This window comes from Marmota marmota, unplaced genomic scaffold (assembly GCF_001458135.2).
Source record: "Marmota marmota marmota unplaced genomic scaffold, marMar, whole genome shotgun sequence".
Taxonomy (NCBI): domain Eukaryota; kingdom Metazoa; phylum Chordata; class Mammalia; order Rodentia; family Sciuridae; genus Marmota; species Marmota marmota.
Genome location: NW_026000241.1, coordinates 24,274,075 through 24,285,804, shown reverse-complemented (window position 1 = coordinate 24,285,804; position 11,730 = coordinate 24,274,075). Strand labels below are relative to the sequence as shown.

The 11,730-nt window shown below is 46.1% G+C and overlaps 2 protein-coding genes across 2 annotated transcripts in view; both read right to left on the bottom strand.

Annotated features, from left to right (window-relative positions):
• Positions 1-4,372, bottom strand: part of LOC107145124 (26S proteasome non-ATPase regulatory subunit 10-like) — a 14,740-nt gene extending 10,368 nt beyond the window's left edge. Inside the window, exons 1-3 of the mRNA XM_015488945.2 lie at positions 4,368-4,372; positions 3,932-4,069; positions 2,680-2,866 (exon numbers count right to left, since the gene is read on the bottom strand). Of these exons, the coding sequence (XP_015344431.1) occupies positions 2,680-2,866; positions 3,932-4,069; positions 4,368-4,372 (330 nt within the window). The remainder of the gene's footprint in view (positions 1-2,679; positions 2,867-3,931; positions 4,070-4,367) is intronic.
• A 1,155-nt stretch (positions 4,373-5,527) lies between these two features.
• Positions 5,528-11,730, bottom strand: part of Eomes (eomesodermin) — an 8,106-nt gene continuing 1,903 nt past the window's right edge. The window contains exons 2-7 of the mRNA XM_015488944.2: positions 11,246-11,730; positions 10,061-10,215; positions 9,287-9,408; positions 8,468-8,626; positions 8,322-8,383; positions 5,528-7,365 (exon numbers count right to left, since the gene is read on the bottom strand). Coding sequence (XP_015344430.1) covers positions 6,627-7,365; positions 8,322-8,383; positions 8,468-8,626; positions 9,287-9,408; positions 10,061-10,215; positions 11,246-11,730 — 1,722 coding nt within the window. The 3' untranslated portion in view covers positions 5,528-6,626. The remainder of the gene's footprint in view (positions 7,366-8,321; positions 8,384-8,467; positions 8,627-9,286; positions 9,409-10,060; positions 10,216-11,245) is intronic.

Below are 11,730 nucleotides of genomic sequence, written 5' to 3'. Positions count from 1 at the left end.
ATATATATATATATATATATATATATATATATATAATATATATTACCCATTATATATTTAATTATGTATATAATTGACTAATATATGCATAACTTTAATGAACCAGCAACTCCCAACACACACACACACACACACACATATATATATAATGGGTAATAATAGCTGTAATAAAATTTACCTCATGAGTCCCTTAATGAAATCATGGATCTAATTAACAATCATCAATGGACAATGACATGTCCCAAAGACAGACAACTGACCATCACAAGTGTCCTGGTGGAATATTTATCACTTGTGAAATATTATTATTAAAAAACAGAATCAGATCAAATCGAGCCTTCCTATCCAAATACCACTTCATTGGGAAAACAAAGGCCAGAGGATCATGTTAAGACCATAGGAATGCAATCAACAAAATCCAGTACCTGTAAAACTAGACAGAACAATGCCTAGATTTTTTTCAATAAATTGCAAAGGAAAAAACCCAAAAGAGAAAAATTGGTGGGGCGTGATCCTCTAGAGTAAGAGAATTAAATGACACATAACCATGAGCGAGACTTGTATAGAAGCAGATTAAAACACACTCTAAGAAACAAAAAGAATACCAGCAACAACTTTTTGAGACAATCAGAGAAACACATCTGGATATTTCATGGTATTAAAAATTATTGCTGCTTCTATACATGTGATAATGTTTTGTCAATTATATATATTTTAAAAAGAGGCCTTAAGGGTTGGGGCTGTGGCTCAGAGGTAGAGTGCTCACCTACCATGCTGAGGCACTGGGTTCTATCCCCAGCACCACATAAAAATAAACATATTGTGTCCACCTATAACTAAAAAATAAATATTTGAAAGAAGAGAGGCCTTAAGGCTATGTATAGAAATTATTGTGGATTAGATGACAGGAGTTCTGGGATTTGTGATGAATGAGGATGGGAATTATAAGACCAAAAAGGAGATTCTAAATTGATAGTTATTGTAGCTGGGAGATATATGGGGGGTGGTGTTCCACTGCTCTCTACTTTTACATATAATCTGATTTTTTTTCAAAATTATTATAATTAATTTTTTTCCTTTGCTAAAGCATCTAATAATAAGTGTAAGATGTGAATCTTACAATAAAATGTGGAGGGGTGTGGGGAGAATGGAGGAACTTTGGGCAAAGGGGAGGAAGAGAGGGGAGGAAGATGGAATGGTGGCAGGAAAGATGGTGGAATGAGATGAACATCATTACCCTAGGTGCATGTATAACTGTACGAATGGTATAGCTCTACATCGTGATGTACATCGTGTACAACCAGAGAAATGAAAAGTTGTGCTCCATTTTTGTACAATGAATCGAAATGCATTCTGCTGTCATGCATAACCAATTAGAACAAATGAAAAAAATTAGTTGTTAATAATACCTGCTAATATAGCTCAACAGTTTAGAAAGCAGTTAGTTTTATAATCTCATTTCTTTCTCGGCTCTACTTGCCTATGTAGGTTCTGCTCTTGAAAGTCCGGGCTCCTTTCCCTATACTTAAAAGCTTTTAAAGGGGGTAAAGAAGGGGTAGGAGTGGGACAGAAAGAAGACGCGTGCCCCCGCGCCCTCCCTCCCCCAGCCCCCGCCAGTTGACAAAAGCAGCGACCTGCGTGATAATTGTAGGAAAAAAAAAACCCTTATTCGGCTGGGAAGAGCTTTACTCCCAATGGCCACCAGATGGCGAAGGCTGTCCGCGGCTTAGAGGAAAGCCGCGTTAGCATCCCTGCTGGGAAACAGCGGCGGGACCTGGAGGGAAAGGGCAAGGTGCAGGGTGCTCTTCCTCGCTAATTGGAAAAGCTGGGTCGAACTTTAAGTTACAAAAGTTACTGTGAGAGTTCTGCTGCCTCCACAAGGACTTACAGATGAAGGCTTGGGACTTTTTAAGAAAACAGGAGGAGGGTTTAAGGTGTGTGTTGGGGGGTGAGGGGTGGAGGTGGGGGTGCTGCCTAAAATAAGCAGTGACCCGCACTCCAGCTGCAGTCAGAGATGCATTTGACGCGGGGACACTTTGGGAACCACTGCTGAGGTTTTGTTCAGTGTTTGGCACAGCTAAATCTTTCCCCTGGAAAATTCCATACGCGTCCTTGGTAGAAGAAGAGCTATCTGTGTCGCCAAGACAAGTTTACTTCTAAACCTAATAAGAAGAAATTCGGTGGCCAAGATCAGAGTCCTATCCTCTAAAGAATGAAAATAATAATAATAATAATAATAATAATAATAATAATAATAATAATAATGAATTGCCTATCAGCGTGAGTCCCTGGCCTCTATCCCCAGCACCGCTAAATTAATTAATTAATTAATTAATTAGGTAATAAATGAAGGGGGGAAGAAAAGAAGAGAAAGGTGCTTATACTTCAAGCTGCTGACAATCGCTCAGTTTGTGCGCTCTGGGAGGAAATACAACCCACGTGGGTAGCGCCGGAAGCCCTGCAGACCCCCAGGGGTGCACTGGGCCCTTGCCTCTGCAGGTGGCGAGAGAGAATCTGGCCCCCCACAAAGATAGGCGCAGGGGATGGATTCCTTGGATTGGAGTAGCCTTAAACTGGATTTGCCGGGCTAGCGTATTTGAAAATCAAATCACCAGAATGATAGGTGAGGGTATTGATAGGGGATGGGTATTTCATAGAGGGGGACTCAATGGGACTCACCAACACGTTTTTACAAATTGCTCTTACCAAGAAGCCCCGGGTGATCTCGGAGTCTACACAGGATGAAAGCTTGGAGTCGGCCAGCACCGGGCCGGGGAAACACCCTGGCGCGAGCCGGGGAGGGGAGTGGCTCAGCGTCCAGGCGAGTAGGAAAAGAATGATTTTAAAATTTTGTCCCCACTGGCGGCTGAATGTTGATAAAAACCAACAGCATGTGGGAATGTTTCCCCCCGCCACCGGCGGGTTTCCGCAACACTTGCAGCGATTAAAAATAAAATCGCATCCCTCCTCCTCCTCCTCCCCCCACGTTTGATTGGGAAAGGGTCGGGGAAGGAGAGAGACTGTAGAGGATAAAGAAGACAGTGGGTCTGCCTTCAGCCCGGTTTAAAGCTTATTCGAAGGTGTCTAGAAAGGAGGGAAACTAGGGCCAACAGCAGATTTGGAGCCTCTAAACTCCACCGATGGGTTGGGAGATATGTTGCTGGGCTAAGCCGGCTCCTAACCCGGGCCCAAACGCAGGCTGTAAATACAAACGACGAGCTAGTCTGCAGTTTCTCCACCTGCCCAAGTTCTTTTGATTCTTCCCGCCTTTCCCAGGTTTTCTTCCAGGCGTTGGTGGCCCCTCACCCACCCCCAGGACAGCCACTCAATAACTCAGCAACTCTTGGCTTCTGCACGAAGGAGGAATCCTGAAACCACCCGGAGCGAACCCGAGCAGCGGCAGCTTCTGGGTGGGAGGGCGGTTCATGCCCCGAATCCTCCCAAACCAGGAAAAATAATATTAACAATTCCAGGGATTATGCATGGTTTGTTTTTCCTCCTTTTCCCTTTTTACCCCAAACGAAAAACCAAAATTGGCTTGTAAAGGATACGTGTGGAAAGAATGGTAAATAATAGTATTTTCAACTCTGAGTTGGATCTTCTTTGCACCGCTTTCCCCCTCTTTCGTTGGAATTTGTTTTTGTTTGGAGCAAGAATAGAAGCGAACCCCACCGAACCAGCAGACCCCCAAGCCAGCGTCTCAGCCCAGCGCAGGGAAGGCAGCCTGCACCCGGCGCAAATGCGGGGACCCTGGTAGAGATTGTAAACAAATCGGGCGCCGAGCCCTTGATCTTTATTTAAATAGAGTCTTGTTTATCGGTGTCATCCTAGGAGGATTAATTAGATACATCTCTTCACAATTTGGTGTCTGACACTCCATCTTAGGAATGCCTTATCACAAGGTGTTAATTGGGGCCACTCAGCCACTTACGTTTCTATTAAACACTGTGAGGGACTTTTCACAAGTACCAGGTTCTTTTTACTGTACGGTGCAAAAATATACAGGACTTGAAATAGACTAGGGCTCGAGTCGGCTTTATCTCGAATGTGATTAGCGTTTTCGGGCTTTCTAGAGGGCAGAAACAGAAGAGCACCGTTTTGAAATTCCATCGCATCTCCGCAGACGCTAGGCTTGCGCGCGGGTGTAAGGCGGGGGGCTGGGGGGGGGAGGTTGCTGGCCAGGTTAGGCGGGCTATGCATGCTCCACTCCCTGAGTCCAGATCTGGCATCCATAATAAACAAATATTTAAAAAAGCATATGGTCAAATCGTTCTCCCTCTGTTTCCCGGTGAGATTCGGGTTGGCTTTGCGCAAGAGTTTTGAGCGGACACCGTAAGAGACGCAGAGCTGGAGTTTGAGCCCCTCACGTCATTGGCGGTGGAAGAGCTCGAGCCCAGGAAGGATGAAGGGGATGGGAGCACACGGACAGTCCAGGTACAAGCTCCCGACGGCCTTAATTGGGCGCTGAAGGATAGGAGGTCCTTGCTGATTGCTCGCCTCCCAGAAGCTAATCCTCTTAGCAGCTGCATTTCCGAGCGCGGCGCAGTTAGCAGAATGACCCTCCCAGCCAGACCTTTACCCCGGGGTGAGAAGGGGGCTGGAAAGATTTGCAAACTGGGCTTGAAGCCGTCTGCCGATAAGCCTGGCGGGACGTCTGTCCGGAGGGACAAAGGGCCCTCCGTACCACTCCTTGGTTTAACTCAGGGTTAAACCGCGCCCTGCGTTCAGCCAAGGGATGGGGTGTCCTTAGTTCTCCCAGGGACTGTGAGCCAACCAAATGGAGCTAGGTGGGAGGTGAACCGCGGCCCACACACAATTTTGCAGAGCGGGTGTAATCGGGGACAACTGCAATGCTCGTTTGTAAGTGCTGCAGCCGCCCCCAGTCCTCGCCGCAGCTCCGGAGTCCCTAACCAAGTTTGGCTGAACGCAAAGGATGGTGGCCAGCAGCTATAGTGGTGTGTAGCCAGCAAGTCTCCGTTCAGAAAAAGCCCTGATTGGGAGCAATAGGTGGGAGCAAAAGCCAGGAGGTAGGCGGCCCAAGCACCCCACTGTGCCACAGAGACCCGGAACTCGTAGGCGCTAAAAGGGCGGTGGGGGGTTCCCAGAGAGCCTACGCTGATCCAGGAATTGGTGGCCTCAAATAAGCCTCCGAAGAGGCTCAGAACTGAGTGACTAAGGGCCAGGGGAGGAGGTTTTTCGAGGTTTAGATTAAGTCTGAAGTGGGCAGTCTTGCATCTCGGTGGCAAACATTCCCTTCCCACCCTCAACTAATACCCATTGTCCAGACTTCCCAGTGGGACAAAGAAATAGATCCATTAATCTTAAAGGGGAAAAGAAGATAAACAAAAGCATCCCCACCCCACCCCCTCATGACTACAGTGTCCAGTTAAAATATTGTAGAGCCCGTTTGTGAAGGGGACTGGTGAGTCAGGGCTCACACTAGAAAAAGAGTGCAGGAAGGAGAAAAATGAGATTTTTAAAGCAAAGAATAAGACCCACAGTACAGAAGAAACAGCTATGCCTGTTCCCTAGTTGAACCACATTTATTAAAAATGACTAAGACTGTACATAAAAATCCAAGATATCTAAAAAGCCTATAGGAGCTGTGGCATTAGATTGTAGTTTCTTCACATTACCAAGGTGGGGAGTGGGGGATGGCGGAGGAAGAGGATGAAATAGGATTTTTCCTTAAACACGTTTCAAGTTAGTACAGAGTAGCTGAGTACATTCTGAACTATCTAAAAAGTAAATAGAATATTCCCAAAGATCATGGGAATGATGAAACTCTTCCCTTGCCCCTGAAGCCATTAGGTAACTTGCGAATTCTTTTACAAAGCCAAAGCACCAATTTTACATGATCTCAGACACCTATGTAGCCTATTTGTACAATATATTCCACATTATTCTACAGTGTATCTAAACACACACAACTGTACATTTTAAAATTCTTTTTTTTTTTTTTTCCCCTTTTTTGGCGGCTCCCTCCCTTACCCCACCACACAATACAGGCCTAGCAAGTCTCAAGAGAGGCAATCCTGGACAAGGGCAAAAATGTTCCAAAGGCCTGGGAGGAATCAGAGTCAGATAAAACCAGCAGTTTCACAAAAGTTTTTCTTGACTCCCAGGCCTAACATCTTTTGCCCCTGGCACAAGGTTAACACCAAAAGGTCCCCAATTGAAGTTTAAGGCCCGGTCCTTCTCTTCCAGAAGCTAAACACCTTAACATTCTGGGCTTCTATTTGCTTAAAGACTTACAAATAGAAATAAGAAAGAAAGGTTTTAACCCATTTGATAGTGCTGGGCACTCACTCTTCTCGGCCTGCTTCTCTGCATGTTTAGTGTCTCCAATAAATAAATCCAGAACCTTGAATTACCTTCAACTTTTAAAACACTTTTAAAGTCCTCCATTACCTGTATTTTACAAAGGGGAAAAAAAATGCTAGGTTTGTTTCAGTTACCTGCAGCAATCAAAAAGCTTTGGCACCTTCTTATAGAGAATTGCACAAAACGGGATGCATCAAGGTGGAAGGCAAACGTCTTTTTGGCAACCTAGGCAAAGAAGACAACAAAAAACACCAAGTCCATCTGCCAAAAATTAGCTAATTTTTACGAAGTGAAAATAACTTTTAGGGAGTTGTATAAAAAGCGTAATACCCCCCCATGCCTTTTGAGGTGTCTTTACTGTACTCTTCAGTATTAATGTCTTCACACTTTATGGAGGGGGAATTGTCATTACTGGAGGTGCTAGGAGACAGCCGCCTTCGCTTACAAGCACTGGTGTATACCCCTGAATCATTGGAATCTAGAGACTTGATGGAAGGAGGTGTTTCTATCCAAGAAGAGCCAATTTCTTCTTTGACTTTCTCCTTGGAGAGCTGATCTTCAGAGAATACAGGAGGGCTGGTTCTGGAGGCCCACGGTAGTCCAGCTGCCATCTTCCTCTGGTAAGAGCCTCGACCTCCCCACCCTGCCATTGCAGGGAAGGTTGGGTCAGGGTAATACCCCAGGGCATGGGATGTCTGGAGGGGCAAGGATTTAATACCATATGGGAGCAAGGTACTGGAAGTATATTCAGATTCATAGGAACCGATGTCTAGTTTGTTGGTCCCAGGTTGCTGGACAGGCGTGACAAGCCATCGCTGGGGAGGGTTGGCCACCTCTTCGCTCTGTTGGGGTGAAAGGAGGCCGTTGGTCTGTGGCACGGTTCTCTCGCCATTATAATATCGGGCTTGAGGTAAAGTGTTGACAAAGGGCTCCGGGAAGAAGGACTGAACGCCGTACCGACCTCCAGGGACAATCTGGTGGGATCTAGGAGAATCCGTGGGAGATGGAGTTAACCTGTCATTTTCTGAAGCGGTGTACATGCTACAATATAAAGAGAAACACTTAAAAAAAAAAAAAAAAAAAAACTAATATTGTTCCCAAACAAACCACCTCCCAGAAGTGAAAGGGGCTTAGGGGCAGTCAGTCCTCTTTACTGAGAATGCTGGTGTTTTAGACAATTTAGGAAGGAGGCAGGAGATGCCCTGGCCAATTTTAGTTGCATTCTTGGCTCATGGAGAAAATTTTCCACCATTAAAAAAAAAAAAAAGTTTCCTTCCAGGCATTGGATATTTGAACTATAGAAAATATGCCTTTGCAAGGCCTCAAACATGAAGACTCAGAGCAATCCTCCCTTTTCAAGTAGATGGAATGAACGCTGCCGGTGGTATTAGAAGACAGAGACTTTTAAATGGCAGGACTTGCTTTTGATGTTGTGAAAAATATATTTTCCTAGTTCCAGGCTTTTCTTATGTCAAAAAGAGGGTAGCCAGGTGTGGTGGTGCATGCCTGTAATCTGAGTGGCTCAGGAGGCTGATCACAAGTTCAAAGTCAGCCTTAGCAATGGTGAGACCCTGTCTCTAAATAAAATACAAAATAGGGCTGGGGATGTGGCTCAGTGGTTGAGTGCCTCTGAGTTCAATCCCCAGCATTAAAAAAAAAAAAAAAAAAAAAGGTGGGGGGGAGTAATAATACCTGCTTCTATGAGGATAAAAATCTTGAAACAAATGAAAAGGGAAGTTACATAAGTAATGCAAATTCTTAAAATAGCTGTTTAGATGTTAAAAAACAAAAAGGTGCTTCATGTTTAAGACCTTAATATTTCTTTAGAAATGAAAACTCTTCTGTGCAAATTCTAAAACAAAATTAGTTAAGGCTGAAAATACACAAAGATAAAAATCCCCCCAAAGAAAGCCGTCCCTAGAGTATGTCGCCAGCAATGTCATGATGTGTGTCCTGTTCAAAGGAAGCCAGGAAAATATGAATGAAGCTGCACTTACGAATCATAGTTGTCCCTGAAGCCTTTTGCAAAGGGGTTATGATCAATCTTTAGTTGAGTAATCTAGACAGGGGAGAAAAATAGTCACTGAGTGCTTTATCACACTGGATAAGCATTAGAGATTCTTGGGAAGTTTAGGGCACTCACATCAGTGTTTTGATATGCAGTCACTGCAATGAACTGTGTTTCTGAGAAGGTAAAGGTTTGGGTCTTCGAGGGCTCATTCAAGTCCTCCACACCATCCTCTGTCACTTCCACAATGTGCAGTCGTGGTTGGTATTTGTGTAAAGACTGTAAGACTATCATCTGGAAATGGTACAAAAAAAAAAAAAAAGGAGTTGCCGAATCTAAAAAGTCTCTTAAAGCATCAAAAGTAGATTTTAACAAATTATTTACCTTCAGATGGGACTCCTACTTGCTCCCCAACAACTTTCTTTATTTTACTGACATGTTTAAGATCTTATCATTGCCACTTTTGAAAAACTTAAAACATAGCACACCTGTAATCTCAGTGGCTCAGGAGGCTGAGGCAGGAGGATGGCAAGTTCAAAGCCAACCTCAGCAAAAGCAAGGCGCTAAGCAACTCAGTGAGACCCTGTCTCTAAATAAAATACAATATAGGGAGAGGACGTGGCTCAGTGGTCAAGTGCCCCTGAGTTCAAGCTCCAGTACCCACCCCACCCCACCCCCCAAAAAACAAATAATGTAGCTAATATGTGTTTGATAAACACTCTTTTCCTCTTGGTTTCCTAAATCCCCCTAAATATTTCTGTTCCTAATAGTCAATACACTGTTATTTAAATCCATTAAGAAAAAGAAAATAAGAAAGTTTTTTAAAAAATCAGAAGTATGTGAGCAAACAGTTCACAACTGCAAATATTATAAACACAGTGAAAAGTATGGACTCTTATTAGAAAAGAGACCAATAGCCAGAAGACACCCCCTCCTCCTCCTCTGTCACTCTACCTGGGTGTTGTTGTTATTTGCTCCTTTGTTATTGGTGAGTTTTAATTTCCCAAAGGAAATTTCCTGTCTCATCCAGTGGGAGCCAGTATTAGGAGACTCTGGGTGAACATACATTTTGTTTCCTAAGAGAAAATGAAACAAAACACAAAACCCAAGCATATAAGGATGTTTGCAAATGGGACTAGGGAAGAGAGGTCTGCTAGCTATGGGCAAAATATAAGAGCTGGACTTGCAGCACAAGTCGCCCAGAGGCAGAAGCTTAGGAAACCAGTAGGAGAATTCCATTGACACCCCTCCCAGGACCCCTTGGACCAGGCACTCAATGGTATCTCAAAACTTAAAAAACTTGCAACAGAGGATGAGCTTAAATGTTATCTTGGGCCTTCTAAAGCTGGAAGTGCAATATATAATGGCAGGTGGTTGGACTTTTATGGTTAAACTTAACCTTGGCTTTCTCCAGTTAAGGTTAGAATGCCAGGAGTGCTTCCCTCCCAGAAGCCTCAGACTATTAGTTTCCCTCACATAGGGACTGGGGATGGGGTGAGGCCACAGTTAAAGGTACTATGTATCCATATAATGGAAGGTAAGAAATATGACTTAGCCGTTCTCCACTCTTTCAAAATAACCAACACAAGGAAAGAAACTCAAATTAACACCTCTAGGCCCCAGACTGGGGAGGAGTGGAGGGGAGGGGAACAGTGCTAGATTTAAATGTGAGGTGTCCAGAGGCAAAGGTTTCGATTTCTCCCCAGCAAAGGCTTCCTCTCTCCTCACCCTGCATGTTATTGTCGGCTTTGCCGCAGGTCACCCACTTGCCCCCCTGGAAGCGCCAGTGGTTAGGGTCCGCCAGAACCACCTCTACGAACACGTTGTAGTGAGCAGTGGGATTGAGTCCGTTTATGTTGAAGCTCAAGAAAGGAAACATGCGCCTGTGCAAAGGAACAGAACGAGGATAAACAATTTAAATCGGAAGTCCCCACACGGCCCCGGTTCCCCAGACACCTGGGATAGGGTCAGAGGAGGTACTTAGAAGTCTGCAATGAGCAGAAAACTGGTGAAGTGTCTTGAAACTATGAAAATATTTTTGAACTGACAACTCCCGAAACATCTATCTTCCGAAATAAAATTGCCCTAACATCAGTATTTTCCTAATTCATGGGCTTTTGATACCTCTTCTGATTCAAGCTCTCAGCTCTTTCAGATGCTTATTAATTTTCCTCGCAGAATTTTAAAAATCATTACATTACAATGTGCAAGTGCCAGAAGATAGAGAGCACGCGCGTAGGAGTGCTCTTTTTAGGCTACAAGTCCCCTTTGAGTGCCCCTCTTCCGCCCACTCCTCATTTCCTCCAGAAGTAACCACAGTTAGCAGCTGGGTGTGTGTCAGAACTTCTTGCATTCCGAACCCGATCCACATTTGGTTCTAGGGCCTGCCGTTAACCACCTACCCCACCCAAACTGGCCTTCCCAGGTTGCGCCCTAGCCCTCACCCGGATCTCCCAGAGGCGCCCCGTGGAGACCCTGGCGCCTAAAACTGCAGGAACCCATCTACTGCGCCGGGGCCGCAGCGGGCTTTTGCATCCCCCCCCCCCTTCCGCACCACCACCACCCGGCTTCTTGCCCTTAGGCAAGAACCTGCATACTGAAGCCGGAGAATCCCGTGAATCCAGCTCTGTGGGCAAGCCTAAATTTCCATTTCCGCCTCCTCCTTGTCAGTTCAGGTGAGGATGACGAGCGAGGGGAGGGAAGAGTGCAGCACATTAGCACTCTACACAAGCAGCCCGTGTGCGGAGAGGGTCACCGCATTGTAGATGCGATGTTTCCCAAACCGCGAGCGGAAAAACAATCCGAGAACAGCGAACGGCAAGTGGGCACAGCTCCCTCATCCCACCCGCCTTCCCCAGGACCACACACTCTCACTTTATCCCCGCACCCAGGGCCCCTCCGCGCTGCGCTCACCTGCCCTGTTTCGTAATGATCATCTCAGTTTGGTGACGATGGAATTTAAGCCACAGAGGCCGGTTGCACAGGTAGACGTGGGCGCGGAAGCCGGAACCGGGAACCCCCAGGCCCCCCAATCCTCCGCAAGAGCCGGCCGCTGCTGCTCCAGGGTACGGCCCGTAGAGCGGGGCCCCCTGGCTATACTGATAGGCACCTGGGCCGCCGCCCCCGCCGCCGCTGCTGCCTGCACCACTGCCCGCGCCGGCTCCAGGACCGAATTGTGCCCTCCCAGGTGGGCACACAGCTGCGGGGAATCCACCGGGGGGCAGCATGGAGCCATAGGGGTAACGCGCGCCGTTGGGAGCCGGGTAAACAGATCCATGAGGCGCCCCGGCCGCTGCCTGGTACGGGAAGAGAGAGCAGGGCGCAGCCAGCTCAGAGCCTTGAGGCCCGGGAGACTGAAGATAGTAGCGCTCCGAGCTCAGGCTGTCCATGGAGTAGCG